Source organism: Pseudopodoces humilis, chromosome 6 (genome assembly GCF_049639895.1).
Source record: "Pseudopodoces humilis isolate 2021_Gansu_Grassland_sample_001 chromosome 6, ASM4963989v1, whole genome shotgun sequence".
Lineage (NCBI taxonomy): Eukaryota > Metazoa > Chordata > Aves > Passeriformes > Paridae > Pseudopodoces > Pseudopodoces humilis.
This window is the reverse complement of record NC_142205.1, coordinates 35,136,126-35,160,334: the sequence shown is the minus strand read 5'-3', so window position 1 is coordinate 35,160,334 and position 24,209 is coordinate 35,136,126. Positions and strand designations below refer to the sequence as shown.

The 24,209-nt window shown below is 35.2% G+C and overlaps 1 protein-coding gene across 1 annotated transcript in view; it reads right to left on the bottom strand.

The window, feature by feature from the left end:
• Window positions 1-24,209, bottom strand: part of GPM6A (glycoprotein M6A) — a 115,429-nt gene that overhangs the window by 36,167 nt on the left and 55,053 nt on the right. Inside the window, exon 2 of the mRNA XM_005517635.3 lies at window positions 843-1,035. Within this exon, the coding sequence (XP_005517692.1) occupies window positions 843-1,035 (193 nt within the window). The remainder of the gene's footprint in view (window positions 1-842; window positions 1,036-24,209) is intronic.

Below are 24,209 nucleotides of genomic sequence, written 5' to 3'. Positions count from 1 at the left end.
ATGTGCTATGGAGAGAAAACATTGATTTGTGGCTGTTCTACACTAACAGCTTCCTAGGGACTAATAAAATAAGTTAGAGCCTAATAAAATGACTGATCTTCCATTCAGGATAACAATGAACCTTAGCCACCAAGTCAAGCCAGACTCATTATTCTAAATGACAATCCAAAAAGGCAAAGCAGAAGATACATCTTCCCCTCAACCCAGCATATGCAAGGACATAAGAATTCCTTGATCCAAAGAAGAAATTTTAATTTGGCATGGCAGTGACATACACATTTGTTCCATACTCTTTTCTGGCTACTAATCCCACAGGGAATACACCTAAAATTTGCAGAGAAGCTTTGGAAAGGATGTTGATAACATAACCCAAGAGAAGTTAAGAAATTTCAGATTTTATTTCTAGCTCTCATTCAAGCAGTGGTACCTAGTCAGATCAAATATAGATATCTTGTTCATTTTTCTGTGTCACACAATGAATATAAAGAAAGATCAAGAGCAGGAAAGTCAACAGGATAACTTCCAGTATCAGTCTAGCCTTTGTGCTTTATGTGTTTAGAGTTTTGTGGACATTGGGGTTTGTGTGTTTGCTTGTTCAGATTTATCAATGTTATATGAAATAGATTTTAGTAATTAATTAAAACTGTAATATGTAATATTATTACAAATTTCTTCTAAATACTAAAAAATATCACCATGGTCAAATTTCATCTGCTAAGCTTATCCAAACAATTTTTTCTAAGATTTTCACAAAAAAATACTTTCTTAAGTCAAATTTATATCCCTTGTGGAATTTTTCAGCAGTTTTAAAAGGAAACAAGTAAAAAGAACAGAGAACTCACAGGGTAAAGGCATCAATAACATCTCCTGCAGATCTTGTCATCTCAAAGTAGGTTTGCAGAATGTTGACGGTTCCTGAAAGTGCTTCATGTCCACAGCCACAGAACAGTGCAACTCCGGCATAGAGCAGGATGGTAGCAATCAAAGATGCGTAGGGAATGCCTCCCAGGCATTTGATGCAACACTCGAAGCATCCTACAAGAAAGTTAAAAAAAAGGTTATATGCTACTACATTGTATCAAAAAAAAGCAAGAAGAATGTTTTATTCATGAGGAACTCTTCTGAAAATTAAAGACCGTAGCCCAAAGAGGGTTTAGGTCAAATATAACAGCTCAGACTGTCAGAAAACCTGTGAAAGGTTAATGCAACTTCTGAGTTTTCTCAGTTGCTACTTGACCTATTAAATGTAGACATGCCATCTGATTAACATGAATGGTTAAACAGTTAGGTCCTTACAGAGCTTCATGTTTTTATTCACAGCAGGTTACTATGTCAGTCCTAGGTTATACCTATATGCATGATTCCTGATGATCACCTACCAGATTACTGAGGATGACTCTCAATAACAGCAAAAACCATCATGAAAAAAAACAAATTCAGTCCAATTCCTTCCATCATGACAGGTTTATTCCAATTTCTTGAACATACTCTTCTGACAACAGAACTGATCCTTCCTGCAAGACCAATTCCTTGTGCACCACTCAAATACCTCACAAGAATTAATAAAGGCATCCACAAAAGAGCACAAAATTAGAAAAATAATATAGCTGAGTTTTCTCTCAATATATTTTATTCTGTGTGATGTTTCTTAAGTGAAGGTAATTGCTCTTGAGTTATAAAAGGCCAACGTCATGTCCTGCCATCACAGTGTCTAAAACAATGCCTAGTTCCACAAAAAAACATTTCTTCAGTAAGTATACTCAAGTTTCTGGCACTACCCTGCCTGATTTCATGAATGCAGCAGCTCTGACTCTTCCAAATCTCATCAATCCCATAAGACCTCTTACACCCCATGGAACCCTTCCTATTGCCTTCTGAAGGGACAGAGAAGGTGGGAATCACTGGCTGAGAGAAGACAAACAGGCATGACTCAGTAATCAGGAGTTGTATTTTCTCCTAAACACTACCAGTTTATAGCAAAAAGGACCTGGACAGAAAACAAAGTGAGGCTTTAATAGAGGTTTTAATAGAGGTTTAAAATATTTATAAAACATTTATACAGACAAAGACCAATTAAAAATTACATATAAGATGTTCAACAGGTATACTTCAATATATTTTAATTTGTTCCGAAGGCTTTACGCTATACTAAATCATAATACCAGAGATATAATAAAAGAAAAAAGCCATTCTTTAAAGACAATATGTCTACTTTCATTACGTCTAATTCTCAAATGTAGATTCTCTATGTAATTTCATATTTTGTCCTTTAATTTGGTATATTTCTATTTCCTTTAGCCTAGATAATCCAGGTAATGATTTGTTCTGTCTGTTAAAACCTTTATTTACTGCTTTTAATGAACAAATATTAAATCATCACATGTATTTTCAGCATTTATATATATACATATCTATTTATATACGAGATTCCCTGACGAGAACAGTTTAAACCAGTTTCAAATATGTACACATTTTACCCAAATAGAAACCTCTTGCTGTTCTCCAAATATAGGTAATATTATGGAAGACAGTACTCAAATGGTTGGATAGCTTCTGGTAAAAAAAAATACAGTATACTAAATAGTGAATATACTAAATATAAAAAAGACAAAACAATACTTAAGTATGTATGATAGTTGTATAAAAAGAAAGTTATAGCTTGAGATTACTTTTTTTTTAAGGACAATTTACTTTATCAGAGCCAACTGTGAAGCATCAGAGGTAAAATATGCAAATCCATCCATTCAAGCTGCTGCCTAACTCTTGCTTAGGTAACCTGTTGTACAAGCCACCCACCTCGAGCATTCACCACACAGGTCTATGGGTGTAACACCCTGCAGGCTTTTAGGTGAGAGCATCCATCTCCCACCCCCCCACCTCATCTCTGAGCCCCTACATTACTGGGTGAGGAGCAAATTGCAATCCCTGCCATTCCACCGTTCTGGCAGCAGGCAGCTCTCCTCTTCAGCAGCACAAGGCTTTGGATGCCCAGCAATCACTTTGGGTCTCTCTTCAGTGACAGACTATGAGGGTTTTGTACCCAGGGACTCTGTGTACTTTTCATCAGTGCAAGATCTTAGGAACAGACTAGAAAAAATGTATAAATTATTTTGGAGTAACTAATTCTGCATGCAAGTAACTGCAGGAAACACTTAAAACTCCTTTGGTCCTTTTTTCTAAGATTACCCTCAATAATACCAACTCTAATTAATCCTTCGGTGTTTAAAAGCCTACATAAATACTAGGGAAAAAATCCTTCACTGGAAAACCTACTGTCTGAAAGGCAAAATACCTAAGAAATATATATTTAAAACAAGTTAATTGAATGAGAACTACTGGACAACACACAGTTACCTGACATCAGATTTTATCACAAATAACAGCAGAAAAAGCCTCAGAAAAGTAGTACCACTGTGTATCTATTGACATTATATGAGAAAGTAGAAAAGGAAGGGGAGAGATGACAAAGGGTAAAAAGAGAAATGATGTATGTGGGCTTGTAAAATCAAAGATGAAAAAATAAGATAGACCTAAATATTTTCAGGGACAAGTGAACTTTAGGGAGTATTTCTTAATACTGCAATATCTTGGGGCAAAGAGGAAGATATTTTGTAAAGATTTCTTTTTCCCCTTATGAGAAAGATGAAGTGGAAGAGAGAAAGTTGTATGCACTGTTGTCTGGGAACAGACATCTGCATTACCTCCTGAAGCTGCTGCACCTCACTCTCTAGGTCCAGTGAGGGTTGAGCACACACTAAGGTGTCACAAATACAGATGTCATCCAAACCCACGGCCAGTGATAGTACTTGAGCTTTATTATAGTGTAAATGTGTAGTAAAATAGCCTAATAAAGTAAAAACAGTATCAATTATAGGTGTAATAACACCAATCCAAGTACAATCCCAGGAAAAATTTAATCAAAAAATAAACTAGTTTTTTCCCCCATTGCTTCAAAATTTGTAAAATAACCGAAACACATTTACAGCTTGTGAAGAAGTGCTTTTCTTAATCTCTCTCATTAGAACTGTTCAAGCTCATAAGTCTTTGAGGGAAGCTTTTAGTGGTATATTCCACCAACTTGAGATCTTTTAATTCATAAAAAATACTGGGAAAAAATTAATTCAACAATGTGAAATTTTCATATAATCATATAATGTCAAAGCCTTTCTCATTTATTTAGCTCTACCATAGCCCTACTACTTCCTTTCTCACTGTTTACTTCATGAGTAACTAGAGTTTTGAGTGCTGTCAGATCAACTCAAAACTAAAGAAAACCAGTGAATCAGCACTATGATTTTAAAAAGGATATTACACATCATTCATACCCCACACCAGGTAATGTGCTATAGGTAATATCTGCTCCAATTCTTTCCTTTCAGCTGTTCAGCATGTGCAAATGGCTGTTTAATACCAGAACAATAGAAATGCTATTTTAACCTGCACAGTGAAATTGAGTCACCAGCACAGTGTGACTCAGCTGTGAGATATGTGTGTATGTCTGTGCGAGACAGGCAGTCATTCACCTCTCAGAACACCCTCTTCACAAGGCATTTAACACACACAGTCACAGAAATAATTACTGGCAAAGATGAAAAAGGCTGTATGCTTCTTTGATGTTTGTTCTCCTCTTCAAATACAGTTTTCAGCACTTTTCAAACTGTTAACTCTGCTCAATAAGCTTGTGCTATATAATTCAGCACCTACCGTTCTTATTTTGCTTATGTGTACCAAAATTTTTCCTTCAGGTAAAAATCCAAATCTGGGACCACATGTCTTTACTAAAACTGTAGAAGTAATCAAAAACACTGTCCTTTTCAGTGGTTTTCAACATGAAGGTCTGTACTGTTCTTTTTTTTCTCTATTTTATTTTAATCATTCCATAGACAAAATTTAGTCATGAAATACACAGAAGAAGACAAGACCAGAAATTTTATTGTACAAGGATAAAATAAAACTCCAAATACTGGCTCTATTCAGCTATCAAAATGCAACACATTAATGCTGCATTACACATATCCATTTCCAGTCAACAAACATCTTCTAAACAGCTACCTCTCTGTTAGTACAATTATTACTGTCTATATCAGAAATATTTTTGATATAGATGTCTAAACTTGCCTTATGCAGGCAAATCTGCAAATATCTTCTAGTTTCTGGGATTTGGGTGTAAATATTCTGTCTTCAAGTTCATCAGCCAAAAATACGTTGTCTTTCTGTTTATACAATCTCTATATTAAAAGGCAAAAAATGTAGGTATCAGACAGAAGAAATTTTTAGATGTGATTTTTTTTTAGATGTGATATACATCTAATTATGCACACAAATTGCATCACTACAATAATTTCTTTGTTCGTGTGTTAGTGATATGTGAACTCTTTCTCCTCAATGCAGATCAGGACCTATAACTAAAAAATAAAATACTCAATCCATTTCTGGTTAGTATATTTATTCAGGACTTACATCTCTTGCCACTTTTGTCTGTGAAAGTGAAGTTAAACCAATGATATCAGAACCAGTTACAGTAGGCTGTTATGTTACTTCCTTTTACATAAAAGTTTAAGACTTCCTTTTACATAAAAGTTCAAGAAAACCCATTCACCCCAGATATTACTATGAAGAAAATCAGTATTAAAAATATCTATAAAAAGTAAACATATAAAATACAGAAGGATATTCTGGTTTTGTTTTTTTCATCCTTTCCAACTCATTTGCAGCTGGAACACCTAAATGATTAATCAGAGACAACTACACATCCAAAGAATTACTGATTAATCACAGATAATTACATCTCCAATGGGAACAAGTACCTCCGAAGAATATACAACATTTTATTAACATTTTTTCTTAAATTATTTTTCTTAAAGAGTTTTCTATCTAATATTAGAAGACAAGACAGCAGAGTACAAGTAAAATGCCAGAGAACTACATAAACTTGAAACAGAAAACAAAATAACAAAATCTTCTGTGTCTTCCATGCCTGGCTAGGCATGCATTTTCTTCATATCTAAATTTGTACCACTTGTCACACAGCTTTCATGGCCAATCAACTCAAATACAGTTTCACAGCCCCATCATGAAACATGCAGATTTACTTCTGAATTCTATTAAGCTAGACTTAACCTCAAGTCAAGCTACTGTTATGTAATATTTTAATTGATAAATACAGCCATCAAAACAAAATGTATTGAGCAAAAAGCAACATTTTTTGCTTATATCTTGTACTCTGAAATTAATCAGCAGATGTCACTTCCTGATCTGAAACTGGTCTCCAGAACATCACGGTATAGCAGCAGGCAGAATCAATCCAGCTCCCTCAGTGCTACCCCAAACACAGCAGAAAGACAAGACATTCAGGATGTGGTTTTACAGAGCTGCAGATGAGGTGAAGCAACGTTTGGGAATGGATCACCAAAGATCACCCCTGTACTCTGACTTGGAAAACCTGCTCAAGAAGTGCTGCATACACAATCCCATGTGATTGGTCCCAGGCTCACGAATGGAATACATTCCCACTCTGCTCCACCCTCTCCCGTTATACAAGAAACTAGACCAGTAATGCTAACAACTAAAGTTTTCTTAGTCTTGCTCAGGAGATGATTTCTCATTTAGATTAGCCTTCAATTCATTCAATAAGTATGCTTACAATTACAGAATTACCTAGCAACAAAAGTACATTTACCACAAAATTAATTCTGATATCCTGACTGCTATGACTACAGTAGAAAAGTAAATAGATATTGAATACTTATAAGAAATGCATGTAGAAAAGCAACAATAATGCCCCAACAAGCGCAAAGGGATTCTAGGAAATAGGCAACTAATTGCATGAAAATAAAAAGCAAATATGAGGATATCCTTTTACACATTAAATTGTGTATCATTAATGGATCTACTTGGGCTTATCTCCACAGTGTGACTGGATATTAGCTAATCACATATCAGCGAATACTGAAAATTAAAACGTTAGTCCTTAGGCTTTTACATTCATTCTGTAGCTAATAGTTGCTTCAGTTACTACACTCAGCGTGGGACCAAGGCTAAGAGGAATCATAAAGACATTTTCTTATTTACATGCAAAATGCCTCAAGCTAAATCGACATACCTAACACTGTGCATTGTCAAAATCACTATAATGTGTGTTTGCTCATGAGAATCCCACTGGCCACAACTTTTAGCAGTGGAGATATGGTCTGGTTATGCTGGATCTTGGAAGCAGCTCCCACAAACACAGCCCTTCACCAGATCACTGTGCTTATATTACCTTGCATTAAAAAAAAAAAAAAATAAAATCCCACAAACCACCTTTGTGGAATGATTAGGATAACATTGCTGCCCAGGGAGTTATATGAAGGATAAATAATCTGCAACTTGCAGCCAGAAACTGCTCTGTAGCACCTCATGCAATTGCTCCTCTAACAAAAAAGCAACAAAGTATTTACCTGTGCATCATCCATCCCACCCATGCTCTGATTCTCTAACTTAGTGAAGTGTTCAGTCATAAGAGGAATATGACTTCAGATACTTGAATGATACTGGGATTATCTCACCATGGACATATCAGAGAAATCCCCCAGTGGCCCTAGGCCAACAACAAAAATGATCATTTTGCAGTCAAAAACCCACCAAAATTTTCCATCTTATTTATTACTATATTTTGTCTATAGGTTGATAAAAAGGACTTTCATTAACATAAAAAAAACCCTATTAAAATCCTTCAAAGAGATTTCCAAACAAAAATGAAAAGAAAAATTTCATGCTTGTAATAAAGTGGTCTGAAAATGCAGCATTAAGAGCTGAATGTGTATGTCAGGAATTCTTTAGTGACAAAAAATTCACTTTATTGACAGCTTTAAGAGATGATGTTTTCTTATGTGTCTAAATGCTGGAATAGTTTAAATTGAAGCAATAAAGGTAAAATATTTGATCCTTCAACATGTTTTGAAATGCAGAAAATATTTGGAATCTTCTGTGTAGTTATTAAAGCAAAATGAATAGAGTGGTCACAGTTTAGGGAACATAACTGAGTTTGGCTCAGTTTTATCTACCATTTTTGAAAAAAAATTTTTAAATAATCAACTACTCATTTACTTTATCCTATAACAATACAAGATTACTCAGTACTTGTACTAGGAAAATATATTGTTTTAAAAACTTTTCTAAACTGAACTTAATTGTTTGAGAAGTTTTAGTTAGAGATTTTAGGACTCTAGTAGCAGCCTAAGTCAGTAGTCCAACGTAAATTCAAGGGTTTCTTGGAATGCAAGTGGTTTTTTTAAGTTTGTAAAACCTCCTGGTAGCAACATCAATATTTTTAGAAGAAAAAATTGTGCAGCAAAATATTTTGTCAAAAAGAAAATTACTATGGCCTTCAAAGACCTAATTTACAAATTCATTTCTGAATAACTTTTTTATCCTTAGTCCATATGCAAATCTTAAAGTTCTTTCACAGTTATTTTCATTTGAAATATGAGGATCTGGGGATTACATGGTATTTTAATGAAATTCGGTACATTACTCAAAATCCCTCCCTCCCTTTCTCATATGGATGGTGTCTTGATCTGAGTAACAGATAACAATTAGACCTGAACAAGGGTAATAGAATTAGTACATTTTTTGCACACTGCTTAATATTCGGTTTCATCCAGAACTGTCCCTTGTTGTCAAGGACTCAATACCCCAGCTCAATTTGTAGAGTTTAACAAACTGCACTCACTACGAAAATAAAGTTATTCAGCAAGCTCACAAATAGTCATGGTACCTCCTGTATCAGAAATATAACTTAGATTTGCATTTTTATCATATGCACTGAACACATTTCTTTGCTTATATGCAAGGCAATTAAATCTCAAATGGATTGCTTATATAGATACCTAATCTTTCCCTGTCCTAATGTAGAGTTGGAGTAAAATGAAACAAGCTACTTGCAATGAGAAGAAATATTTTTTCAAGAAGCCTTCATCTATAACACTTAGATATTAAAACAAATATGTTTTGCAAATCCACCTTGCTGAGTGACCTGTATCTGTGTTACCATCAACTGTTATAACAAACTTTCAAGGCCAAATTAAAGGTGTATTTTATATTTGAGCTGAATTATATTCAAAATAATTTTTCAGCTGATTTGAAAGACATGGCTATATATTGAACACTCACTTGGTAAAGTGTGTGCACCTTTTCCGGGTTAAGTGACGGTGGCCCGTCCACCGTGGTCGCAAATCGGTAGATTCGCGCCAAAAGGATAAGGATCTTACAAGGACGCGATAGAACACGCCTTGCGGCACGGGATGGCGAGAGACCCAGGTCTAAGTCTCAAGCCGGGAACAACTGCGCACAACCAGTGACGTGGCCCTGTAACAGCATGACTGCATCCTTCGCCTCTCGTACGATGCCCCAGAGGCCCGGCTTTGCCCAGGACACCACTGCTCCACGCCCCAGGAACTGGCAACTGCGTGAGAGCTTGACATGTGGGTCCTGGGATCGCCGGAACTCCCATCCTCCCAACTTTAATTGGTCCAAGCGGATAGGTACCATGGATGCCCTGCTGCACAGGAAATGAAACATGATTTTAATTCTCATTGAAGCCCAAAGCATGAAAACAAACAGCAAAGAAGAAGAAATCCTCTCTTTCTCCTAGTTTAGAAGTCACATGTGCACAAATCCCAAGACAACAAACAAGGTTCTTGTGTTCCATCCATCCATCTTAACTGCTCTGAAATCTGGAGGGAAAGAAAAGCCAAACAGGCTACCTATAGCTTCTTTTCCTTACAGCTTAGGATAGCTGAATATGGATATATATATATATATACATATATGTATACATACACACATACAAAAATCCATTTCCGTCAGAGTGGACTGTACTCTTTTATTAATAATCAAAGAGTTTGTTGACTTCCTCTGTTGCACCAAAGTATTCTGCCAAAGTATTTGTTAAATTGGATAACTCTCTAATGAGTGATGAGAAGCACTAGATATCACACATTTATAGAAGAGCGCTGTGAAGCAATACGCCTGATTAGTACCTTCCGGCAAAATGCAGATCTAAGTTTTAGTGACACCAGAGAAACAGTGGCTTGGCAGAAAAGTCTCATCATGAGTCATGATCAAAGGTTTAGATTTCATGCAGTGAAGGTACATTCCAAGCTGTAGCAGAGACTGCACAACATCCTGAAGAGCTACTCTGTATTTCTTTCCTACTCCATAACTCTCAACAACAAAGGGAAACTACCTTGGATTGACTGGAAATACTTTTTTTAAAGCAAAACGCCTCATTTGCTTTGCCAGTTAGACAGGAAGTTAACCTTTTCATCACTCTGGGTTGACTTCTTTTCTTTGATGGACAGGTAAATGATCATCCTGCATGCTTGTATGCTTCCTTTAAGGTACCAGTGCTACCGCTCCCAGCCCTGTCAATTGTAATTCTAACAAAGAACTAATTTAAGCAAAAGCTCCTGGCTCAACACCTCACAGCTTGTCAAAGAAATTGGCTCAGCTACTATTTAGGTACCTCCACAAGGCTCCATTTAGTAAGGTATTGAGAATGTGCTTGGCTGAAAACCTGTAGCTTGTCTGATTGACTTAAAATCAAATTAACACCGTAACTTCAATAAAATATACAGAATATCATGTAGGTATCCAGAACTAGATGACATTACACCAGCTGATATGACACCTTTGTTGTTCCACACTCATATAAAAAAAATATCACATATAAGATATTTATAAATGCCCATGGTTTTGTTTATCTGTGCCCAAGGGGGTAATGCTTCTGGTGAAAAAGAAACACATTGTTAAGAGAAAATATTTGAAAAGGCACCTGTTCATGCTTGGGAAGGTTGATTTTACCAGTATTGGTATTGCTTGCTATGTAAACCAATGCAATTTTTTCAGAAAAAAATGTATCAATTAAAATAATTTAATTATGCACATGAAAAAATTTATACATTTACACCTTGGACAGAAACAAATGCTCATATTTTGGACATTGATGATTACAAGAATGTACAGAAAACTGTGTTGTAATTAGCTGTTATAGAGTATTCAGTACATTAAGTTCATTGCTGTTTAATGAGACAGATCTCAATCTAGCAGTTAAAAAGTATTAAAGTTACTGACACAGAGCAGTCACTGCCATTCAGGCATAACATAGTCAATCTTTATAATCTTAAAAAAACTTTCTGGCTGATTTAACACAGACAACATTTGTCAGCTTCAAAATCACTCTAAAGCTAAAGGGACAGGAATAAAACAAACTGGTTTCACAAACATGATACAAATGTTTGTATGTGGGTCAGTTAATTCAAAGAGTTTGCCCATTACATGACTCCACAGATCATGTATCTAAGATTTATACATTAAATAAATCAACAATTTATTATTGTTGATAGATGGGTTATAAGTATATTGTATATATCAATAATACATAGATGATTGAAACAATTACAAATTTTTATTGTTTGATTCAATTGAAAACAATAATTTGTAACACTAATTCTGTGCAACACTTACTAATTACAAAGTGAATGACAATGCCATGGATCGTAAAATCAGCAAATAAGCATCCTTTTCATCTATCTTATCTAGAGTTCATAGAATCAATCCCTCAGCTCTTTCCCTCAGCCTTGAACAGAACTATTCATCCCAAAAGAAAAAACTACTGTGAAGTATGTTCTGAAATATAATCCTGCACTGTTTTCCTCATTCACAAATAGGTTGAGTTATACTAGGCTTTAAGCTACGTATTTTTTATTTTTTTTAGTGCATTCTTCAAACCTTGAAAACCCAGAAAACATTGCTTCCTGAATTTTCTGGGCACTCATCTGTTTAAATGGAATGCTCTACAAACCCTTACATATTTAATAGGTATTTGTGGGTTTTGCACACCTTCATTTTAGAGAAGGTAGCATACTTCTTTTTTTCAAGTGTTGGAACAGAGGAAGAAACAGGTTATTTACCAAGCGACTTTTCAGTTTGGTACTCAGAATAAGATTAATATGACTTCTCAGAATGCTTACATTTATATAATCAGAGCACACATTGCTGTTGTCATTTCCAATCCTTGCTGTTTAAAACTCAGAAATAACAAAAATGCAAGCAGAAGTAAAATGTAAACGTTGTGATCTTAGGAAATTTTCTGGCAGCTGTGCAGAGCATAGTGGTCAAAAGCATATGAATAAAATACCAAATATTTATCTTCCTTAAACAATCTTTTTTACCTCACAAATCTTTTCACTGCTGAAGAGGATAGGGTGTGTATTTTTTACAGCTGTTAGCTGAAAACAGTGGATTTAGAGAACTCAAAAAAAACCAGACTTTTGGAAATGGTATCAATTAAAACTTTAACTGGAATTATATAGCCCTTTCCCTTTATTCTACATCATATGCAACTTCTGATTCTAATGCCCTCATATTTTACACTACTTTTATCTCAAAAGCCTCTTTTTGCTTCATCTGCTCCCTTTACCCTCAGGCTGTCTTCATGCTGGCTACTCCTATTCCCTTGAACACCTCTTTGCCTGAGAAACACTCAGAGCTGATAATCTTGCTAGTTCTCTTCAAGCCAGGAGACAGAAAGCTCATCTGCTCTGGGGAATGAGCAGCAGGAACACAGCATTGCTTCTCCCTTCTCTCCCCATCCTTGTTCACCACCCCTCTCCAAGGCACTGAGATATTCCTCAATGAAACATATATGCACAGGCTGCCATGTTTACTATCCAAAAGGGTAGATCTTCAACTAAAGAAGTACGAAAAATATTCTGAATATTTCTGTCTGGAAAGAAATATCTTTTAATCTTTTTAATGGAATCATTATACGACTGTCACTTTTACACCTCAGAAAGGAAAAAAAAAAAAGAAATAGATGATGATGAGGCAGATAACTGTTATCCTTCAAGACATGACTACTTATGAAGACTGCTCCATGAAACTAATTAATTCCATTGTACTTATTAAAAAATATATATATATGTGAATACATATAACACTTTAAAATGAGCTACTTGAACTCTTCTAAATAACAGCTTAATCTGATTTAAAAACACAAACCAATGAATCTATCAATAATCAATCAATTTGCAGACATGAATAAAACACAAAGATAAGTATTTGTTAATTAACTTGGAACAAACAATCTATAGGTATCATTTACTCAGTGCAAATTTTTCACATTTTTTTTTTTATAGATAGTAACTTGAAAGATGCAGGTCATAAAGAAAGTCTCTGTGGACCAGTATGTTACATGATTTCTCAAGTCTACAACTGAAAATCTTAGTGATATAAAACTGAAGTTTTTTTATGGGAACAGAGCCATTAAGCTTCCTTCTACCAAGACCTCAAATTAAGTCATGTATTTCTTCGGAACAGAAATATCTGCAAGCCACTTCTAATGGCTTCAAAAAACCTATATAAATAAAACCTAAGCTGTCTCCCACTGGAGTTAAATAGCCCTTCTTACCGACTCCAGCAGGAACAACAAACTCAACAAGAATTAAATGCAAAAACAAGTTCTAAAGTAAAGGAGTGAATAACAGTATTGAAGAAAATGGATCTTAAACAGAATAGAATCTAGCACAAGATCAATCTGCATTAAGAGTGATTTTCACTCTCTATGTAGAGTGGAAAAGCATTTATACTTATACATTAAAATACTAAAAGACATTTACAAATAATATATGGGACGCAGACAAGAAAACTACATTTCAAGAACAGACTCTGAAATCATATTTCATATTGCTCTAACTCACCTGCTGCTTTGCCAAGAATGACTGTGTTTCACAAAACAGTTCATTTTGTTTCACAAAAGTTCATTTTTAAGATACTTATATGTAATTATTTTCTTCTTCATAGAAATCTAAGGTTAGGGAACTATTTTTAAGATGGGCACACGAAAGCAAGGAGAGATCTGTGAAAGATCAAAGGCAATACAAAGTGGGAAAAATGCTAAAAAATAAAAGTAGAGTTGCCATATAGCATTTTCATCCTAATAGTGATAGACATCTACTAATCATTTTTTTAACCACTGATTATGAAACCAAGCCAGACGAACCTAATCCTTACACAAAATTTCATTAAGACTGTAACTTACAATTTGAGTTTTATTTTTAACATTTCTTTAGAAAGAAATCAATTTTAAATAATGCAGAATGAAACCTATCTCCATATGACTTGCACAAAATATAAACTACAGGACTGCATGAAATTCAGCAGTACCCTGACAGCCCGAATACACACAGTTTCACCTATACCTCAGATATAGATATCATCTGGTATCTTTATACCATTTTACCCATCCTATGCCTTAACCTTAAAATAGGAAATGCCTGCAGAGTACAGTTTATGTTGGCTTTAGACTGTTTTATTATTATAAATTTTGTTTTTCCTAAATTCCAAGTGCTAAGGAGAAGAAAGGTATTACATGAAACAGAAAAAGAGGCCAATCCTGAAATAAAGAAGCACTGTCCAGCAGCCAGGATCCATGATGACTGGCTCTCATTTCTCATGCATCTCCTTTTCTGCTAGCTTGCTCTACAGCTGGAGATCTCTGTAGTTCTTCACAGCTACACCACTGTGATGGGGTGCTTGCTAATCTCACATTTCACAGCCAGAAATATCTACTTTCCAGAACATTATTTCTCTGAAGGAGCTCCAGAGATAAAAATCAAACAAAGCAAAAACCAAGATGATATATCACACTTGCATAGAAACAATGGATACAATAAAACAAGTTCAAAGGAATGATTCACAGAGGTATTAGTACTTTGGCAGTGGAAAAAAAGTCTTTCAAATTATATTTGTAGCGTAAGGTTTATATTGGATTTTTCTTATTTAAAAGGTGTGTAGTTTTTTTATTGCGGTGAAACAGAAAATTTTCAATTAGTATGTTTGTCTTTGAGATGCAAATTATATTTCTCATACTCTCAAAAGGTTTGAACTTTAAAGTTTTTTAATGTAATATATGTAAGATAATGTAATACAATGTGAAATATAAAGTGTCTTATGAAATTTGCTCATGATTTAAAGCAAGATCACTATAGAAAGGGAACAAATATTTTAGAAACACATAGTTATTACTATACAAATAAAACACATTTGTCTCTTTTACAAAAGTGTTTTTTTACCAAAGATTTACTAGAGACTGCTATGTCCTGTGTCAACTGCAGTGACATTTGGTGAATAAATTTGTTTTCAGTTTATTATCTTCAATTTAAAAGTCTTCCTTTCATTCATTCAATCCTTTCTTCATTCAATAAACATGAACAAAATAAAATTAAGGCCTGCTTGAAAAAGCAGTTTAACATTATATCTAACTTTTTTGAAAAACGAGTTTTTTAGAGGAAATTATGTAAATTTTTTACACCAAAATTAAAGACATGATAGTCATAAACCATTATTTTTTAGACTTGAAACTGTCAAAATTAATCCATTGCAGCTTTTCTGCACTAATTAAATTAGGTTAGCACATCTATCTCCAGAGGTAAGCCATTTAGCATTAAAAAAGGTCACAGACTCAGGAAGTCTTACTGAGCTCCTATACAGTCTCTTCAATGTAACACTATGCTAAGAGCAATGTATTTTACCCCTGGGAAATAAAAATGTACAGAAGTGAAAAGGTCAACAGACAGAGAGGTCTGATACAAAAAAAGAAAAAGAAAGAAAAAAAAAGAAAAAAAGGAGTAAAATAAAGACAAACGCATTTGAGGAAAAATAATTTGCTAATGTAAAAGATATGGATTTATGTATATCCATACCACACTTAGGCATAAGTATTTATACAACTTAATTTAGGTTAAACTCTAGGTTTCTTTGAAAATCAATTGGAGAATATGTCTGTTCTACTGTATCAATTTTTATGTCCACAACAATTATGCCTAGGCCATTCTGTCTGGGATTTCTGGTAAGCTTTACAATGCCATTATTCCAGGCACACACCTTCACCTACATTTACATGGGAAACTCATCACTCACGTGTGAGAACAAAGCTGTGTTCTACTCAACAGCTGCTGCACTGTGATAACAGCCCACAGTCACAGTACTCACTACGGGAGTACAGACAAAATTTTTAAAAAGGAAGAACCAGATTCTTTGTGATCTGATATCATCCATACAAACAGCAAGCAGATAATTTATTTTGACTGCCACTACACCTCTTTTTGTAGTCAAGAAGGGGCTGCACAGAGCTATACAAGCAGGCAAAAGAATTTTGACTACTTTAACAGGTATTTTGAGCAACTTTACCCACTTGCCCCATTCCAGAAAAATGTTCCTTTAAACCATCTGTTGGAAGGGACATTATGATTTTCACAGTTTTTTTACAGTTTTTAAAAAACTTTAAAATGTTGTTTTTAAAATGCTTTGGCATTTTCAAATGGATGTGTAAATTTAAGCTTTCTTTACCTATTTTTATATAAAAGATTATAATAAAGCCAAAATGAAAATATACATGGCCTTTTATAAAGCCATTTCTCTGAATTAACAACTAATAATATAAACTGAGGTTTCCCAACTTCAGCTGTTTCAGGAGAGAAAAGTAGTATACAGAGCAGAGAAGAGTATTTTTAGATTTTGAAGAAACAAGAGAGGGGCAGGCTTTGGTTCATTGTATAATTTTACATTTCTGGTTTTTTCCAATGAATTCTAAACAAAGATTAGAACAGCCTTCCTACTTTGCCTCTTGCATTACCTTTTCTACCCAGAGGTATTTGAAGAGTTCTGAACTTTTCATTTGTAATTATATATGTTATCTGAATTCTGGACAAACTTATTCTGATTCACTTGCCAAGTACCTGGACTAAGCCTTCTCTGAGCATGCAAGACATGAAGTGAAAGAGAGAGCAGTAAACATCATATAGGGACATACCCAAGGATTTGGAAGAGAGCTGTTTTGCAGGCCAAATCCTCAATGTATGTGAAATGAGGTAAACTAAAATACTGAATTTTAAGTGAACTACACATATTCTGATTAGATGTTGACATGAAGGGCCTACCAACAAGCTGAAGATTGACCAGTCAACTATGCATAAGGGAAATAAGCAAGTTCTTTGCATTTACATTTTGATGAGAGTTTTTAACCAGATGTCATACATGACAGTAGAAATCAGGACACTGGTTTACTATTTCATTTATTGAAACAACATTGGATTGAGAATTTCCATTCTATGAACAGGATCTAACATGGCAACTTGCAATATTCTCTGTTTGCCAAGACACAAAAAACATGAGCAAACTGTAAACAATTCATGTATACAATGTTATAAAAATATTGTAATTATACAATGATGTTAACATTGCAACACTGTTGGTATGGATTTACAACACTTTTCTTAGTTAATTGAAAAAAATGATTTAGTCTTTTTCATTTCACAGAGCCAAATCTAACAGTGGCTGAGAGCAGATGAAATCATGAAAGTTCTCTCCCTAATCAATGATCTTCTCTCCATATGAAGATTTCAGAGCTTTGTATGCTGCAGGCAAACATCATTAGGGAGCACTACAAAAATCATTCTAACTGCTATTGTAACAACTATAATTGACTCTAATTCCACATGCTGCAGATAAATATCATGGGAAATTTCCAAAATTATGCTCAGATCACTGTTAGTCAATCCACTGCATTCTTATAAAAAATAGAACCTGACATTCTTTTCCATTTTAATGCAAGGAGCATATCAGTGTGTTACATGGGTTTTGCCAATCAGCTTTCAACCACAGGATAATAGTAACCAGGCTAGATTACAGACACCAGCAGAGGGAAAAAGAATTCAGCTGCCTCCAGGGATTTCATCTGTTTCCTGGCCTAGCAGAAATCCTCCAAAGAGATGATGGAAAAAAAAATCAACTTACAGTAAATTATTCCCTTGCGTAGCTAACAAAACTCTCTGAGCGCTGTGAGTACAGTAGCTTTTTTGAATAGCTAGAGAATTCCTGGTGGGAAAATCTCAGCATGGATGCAGGATGCATAGTCAGGGAAGCAGATGTGTACTTACTGAGTATATTAAAGGGTAAATATTTATAGTTCCAGCAACGGTACAGAGTTACCTTACATATAACACCTCGAAGACTCCAAGCAGACATTACTGACAAGGTTCCATGAAATAGAACATGCAGGCACTATATACAGCACAGGCAACATCTTAATTTCCAGTTACGTAATTTCTCATCTGCCTTTCCCTATCCTTATTCAACATTACACACCAATGAGGGTTTACATAACCAAATATGAATATCGGGAAAAAGAAATTTATTGCTTTTCTGTATGGGAAACACTACAGAACTATTTATCAAACTTGGTAAACTGAAAATTCAGGCCACTTCCAAAGGATTCTGTTTTACAGACTATTGAAAAGTCTGAGTGAAGTAAAATTCTCATGCTATTTACAAAGACCTTTGAATATAATTTCAATAACCAGAAACTTCGGAAACTGAAAGTGTAAGCCAAGAGACCAGGTAATACAAGATACAAGATAATGCAGATGAAATGGACACTATTTTTTTTCTCTTTTTTATAATTTGCTAGTAATATTTGAGAGTACAAATGCTTCTCCTACAACACAGTAAACTCACTTTATAAACCAATGGTCTTCTGGGTAAACTATAGTAAACATTACCTGCAATCACATACAGTGGCCTCCAGAAACCCTTCTTTAGAATCAGTAAACTCACAACTGGATTTTTTTTTTAAGTTTGCTTGGGCTCTCAGCCATGAAAGAATGACACATATACAGTACAAAGCAATTTGCATGATATGAGTAACTGTACAGTTTTATGCAAATAAATTCCCATTAAAGGGCAATTCTTCTTGAAGAGAAAAGCAAAGAAAAAAGCTGTGATTACCAAATTGCCAAATACAACAACTTGTATTTGCTGCCCATAAAGAAGACACATGCTTTTTTTTTTTTTTCCTAAACATTTGGTTACAAAGTCACAGACAGTTTAATCTTCTATTTGCAAATAAATCTAACTTTCATACATTTAAAATTCTGATAAGAGGACAGCAGAACAGGGCCAAACAAGCATGATACTTTTTCATCAGACCCTCACACAAGCTCAACATTTCTGTAGGTTAGGATAGCACAAAAACATGAAGGCTGGCACTGCATTTTGCCAATAAATTCCAGGGAGCTCAGTAAAAAAACCCTAATGAATTTTCAAGTATATGTCCTCAAATGACTGAAAACTGCTCATTTCCACAAAGCAAATGGCAATATGTTCATGTGAGCTCATCTAAACGACCTTAAAAGACTTTCCTCTGTTTTCTCAAATAGTATCTTCTGAGGAAAATCACTCTAAGGAGACATGAAAAGGTCAATATAATGCTTTAGATGATGATAAAGAACCTAAGAATCCTTCTAAAACTTGGCCATGCCTTCAGACAGAAAGTGTACATTTCAGATCCACTCAACTAATATTCAATAAAGTCAAAGACTTCAGAAAGTACCTTATATGGTGGGGGAAATACAACAAAGGAAAACTGCAAAACATGCAGCAGGGTGCATCTTCATCCAAACATACTGCATTCTAGTAAAAATCCTTTCTTTTGGAGAGCAGATGGTATTTCAGCATGGAACAATTTGCAGCTCTGCTGATGAAAGGTTTTTTGTAGGTTTTTTTTTTTTTTTGCTTTGGCCTTTTTTATTTTAAACCTTACTACAGCTTGAAAGACTCCTACCAACAAGCTTTTGAAAAGCTATGCCGGCTGAATGGGCTTCAAAATTGCACTAAAAAAAGAAGACAGTTCATTTTCTAGATGATGCCCACTCCCACACACCTAAAGTTAGGATGGATAAGTATCACCAAAGTGTTTGTTCACGTTCTGCTCCATGTGCAGTTTTATATCAGAGTAACACCCAGTGCAATGCCTGGGAGTCTGGTGCAACATTTATTTCTCGTGCAGCATTAAGGTACACTGTCACACATAGTTTCCCAGCCTGAAAAGCTATTCCTGGCCATCATACTGGTGTCCAATGCCAGATGGGCCTCAAGAATCACTGAATACGTTCCAGTTAATTTTTTCTAACAAAAAATCTACTCACACACTTTCTTGAAGAGGATTATAATTACTCATTAGAAAAAAACCTTTTAATAAAGACAAAAGGGATTATAACTCTTCATTAGAAACATATACAAAAGTTTTATTTTCCTGGTCACATACACACACAAAATTGACTATTTCTGGTTTCTGTTCTCAAGACCTCTAGGAATGTCTTTTCTGAGGGACAAAGAAAATCTCCATTTGACTTCTATCCAAAAAAGCCTGGACATTTTAAAGGTCAGCAGTAGCACATTACAGGTTCTCCTGAGATGAATATTTCTGCATTCATCAGTGCACTAGTATTACAAACTCAAGACAAATACAAATGCAGAAATTTGTAAAAATAGGATCAGTAAAAAATGACAACAACTGAACAAAAAGAAAGCTAATCCGTATTAAGGAACAAGTTAGACTAGAATATTGTTGAAATTGCAGAACCATTATCAATACTGTTAATTAAAATAAAATTTCAAAACAAATTCTTTCAAAAGAGTAGCATCTTTCAAAGGTTCCAAATATTCAGAGCAAACAGGGAAAGTAAATGTGAGTTATTTACACGGGAAACTAACAAGAATTTTAAGAAACTTCTAGCAAAATGCATATGTGGTTGTCTCATTAAATGAGAAACAAACTAACAGTGACATTGGCAACAAAATATGAACTTACTGCTTGTCAAAATCAGTTAGAACCTACTTCTATTGTGAAGTTTGTATTTCCAGCTCTATAGTCTTGTCTTTCACTATACTGTATTTTAGCTGTAGGCATTTGTATGCCAGCTGTAGGTAAGATGGAGATGTACAGTATGAAAAGTCTCCAAGAACTTCATAATCTAGAGGACCAGTTTTTAAATCTCCAGGAATAGTTTTATTCTACTACCTTATACACCCATAGGAGCAGAGTTTCAGATAAGATTACCTTAAAAAAGGTCCTAAAAGAAAAACACAGGCTCAATAGGTCATCACAATTTTCTCCATTATAATGCAAATATACATATTTGTCGCGGTTTTAAACCAATAACTAAGAAAATTACTTATTTCTTGCTGTGAGATATGGATTAGAACAAGAGCAAAACAGGCATAAAACTTAAAAGGAAAAAAAAAAGAAAGTTTATTGACAAACTACAATAATAAGAATACCAGAATAAACTTCCAGAAAAACCTTTTCATCCCCTGTCTACCTACTATTCCCTTGTTCACATGACAAAAGAGACAAAAACTTTGGAACTTTGATGGTTAAAACAGTCCCAATTCTTACTACAGTCTTTTCACCAGTCTTTGTAGAGAAACAGAAGTTTCTTCCTGTTAATTTATGGAATTTTTCACAAGAAAAACTATTTTTGTTATAGTTTTCCATTGCTCTAATGTTAGCTGCCCAGAGCTGCTATTATTAGAGCCCACTCCTCCCATTTTCACATCACTCCCAAGTGTGTATGGGCCATGAGTCTAGGGATGGGATTTTTAAGGATAAGTTATTCAAAGGCAAAAAAGTCTTCTTCATCTGTTTCTGTGAGCTTCACCAGAAAACAGTTTTCTCATTGCCTCTCAAGGCTTCAAATCTTCCAGCACTTCACTGTACCATAATTACTCTACTTTTTACTCAAAATTTACTCTTTGAACACTCTATTCCTCCCTATATACTGTCATGAATTAAAGGAGTGTTTTCAAGACCTTATTGTCCATTTCCATAGTTTTAACAGAAAGATATTTCAGCTTAATTAAAGCATCTTCTTAATTCTCTACCTTTTCTGAAGCTTCTTTTCTTTCCTGTCACTGGTAGTTTATAAAGTCTCTTTTCATATTGATCACTCTCTTTTCTCTGTCTGGATAAAAAGATTAATCCGCAAGTCTCATCTGGGTAATGAAAGAGTTAAAATCTTGCCCAGGCTGTTGTAGGTAGTTCTGTGGCCCCGGCCGGTGCAGGAGCTGGAGCCGTCTGCGATGGAAAGTTCCTCATGGCTGCTCTGGAGAGTGTAGGCGCCGCGCCCAGCCCGCTGCAGGTCTAGAGCCTCTCTCTTTCTTCACTCAGCAGTTTCTAGTGAATTTAGTTACAGCAAAAAACCTGCAGCCGAGCCAGAGATCGGCTCGGCCCAGCCCGGCCAGAGCCCGGAGAAAACCTTCCGCAGGGCCCGCATCTCCCGGCCGGGAGACGCTGGGCCCAGCCCAGTCCCCGCCCGGCCGCATGGCCTGGGCAGGGAGCGGGAAGCCTGGGGCTCTGCCGCCCTTCCCAGCCAGGAAACAAAGAGAACCAAGAGAGCTCTGGTTTTACACTTTAAGGTAGGGTTCACAAGTTGATCCCACTTTTCAATGGCCTAAACTGCTGTCAATTCTCAGCAATGACCGATAATTGGTCAGGAGAAAAGACTCCAGGCAGTTCCCAGCAACTTAAACTTTCTTAAAGGTAAAGTAACTCCATGACAGTATTGCAATGATTTATGCTATGAAAAAATATTTATCACCAAACCCATGATTATATGTCAATATTTTCCCTGCCTGCAGAACAAGAAAGGGAGCAATACTGCTTTTTTGGGCTGATCATAGGCAGCTGTCAAAGTATAGGTCCTCCGCACTTTACCTTGCCCTAATCCCATTTGTTTTTCACCTGGGATCCCTTCTTTCCTCTCTAGAGTCCTCATAAGTAGATTTACAGTTTCTCCAATAGCCATGGTTATCTTCCCTAGCTATAGAAGCATTTTCCATGGATTATGTATGTCCTGAACAAATGTATCATAGAATGAAAATAAAAGGGCTGCAAGGGCAGCTAGGGATGGAGCAAAAAACAACTTAGAAGAGAGGATTGTTCCGTGGACAGAACCAAGACAGTGTTAATTCAATTTTATGTAACTTTTTTGGCCAGTTTTTTCATTCAAACCTGTGCTTAAGACCTCATGATATTGTTTATGTTGCTTGTGACTTCCTTTTAGGATGGAAAGAAACATCTTCTTAACAAGAAGAGAGAACACAGGAAAAAAACATAGAAGGAAAGACTCAGAACTAATATCCTCAATACTAATGAATGCATATACATTTAATTTCCACTTAGAAATTAGAACATTTCAAAAACAATTTCACGTTGTTTGAAAAATTTTTGTGCCGAGGCTACTACCAAAATTCAATTAGGTTGAGAGAACAAAGAGGGATTCTTTTGTCCTTTATTATTTCAAAATATAATTTTTATATTATGTATGAAGTACTTAGTATGAATGGGTTTTTTCTCAACAATCCTTCCCCTTCATCATCCCATATGCACCTTCACACTGTGATGTCTAAGTGCTTTGGCAATTAATTTTTTTAATGATGCAAAATTAACCTACAGCATTCTAAGTCAAATCAAGTCTGCCCAAAACACATAATAACACAGTGTCTTTTTCCACTGTTTTGCAGATCAAGAGAAAAGATTCCAGACTGTAGAAGAAAAAGTATGTCACTATTAAGTCAATGTTAGCATGGTGCTGATACCTAGACATCTTTCTGTCTCGAACCACTGAAGAAAACCTTACAATCTTGGTGATAATCTAAAAATAATTAATTTATTTTCTTAAAAAGAGTTGGGATGATCAGTAATTTTTTCTTAAAGATCATCGTAAAAAGGCAAGTTCAATGAGAATAAAATATTTCACAGAAACATGTTGTTTGGATGAAGTTTTGTCATTTCTAGACTGGAATATCTGTTTAAAAACACAGCAGAACACAAAGATTTGACTAGTGGTTACATTCAGATGAGAAATGCATATCTATTTTAGAAAGTGAATATTTATTTCTCACAGAACTATTGCTAATTTTTCATAATTTGAAGAACTTAAGTTTTATTTTGAGACAGTAAATTTCTGTATTTCTAAATCATACAGACATGCACAGCAGTAAGCTCAGGTATCTCTATCAGAGCAGCTGTGCTATCAGAGAGCAACACAAGCTCCATAATCCATCTGAGAAAGCCACTCGGCTGTTGGCCTACATCCTCTCCAGCATACACTGATAAGAATACCTAAGCTGGTTTTTTATGCATGAAGCAAGATCAGAAATGTCCTCAGGAGCTGCAGCTTCTTGTTTCTTCTCCCCTTTAAAAGCACTATCATTTTACAACAGGTCCTCTGAGAACACATACCTCATTCTTGTATCATTGTGGCAAGATTCTGAATCACCACAGAAGGCCTTCAGTCCACAGACTGCGTCATCTAGGTGGCTCT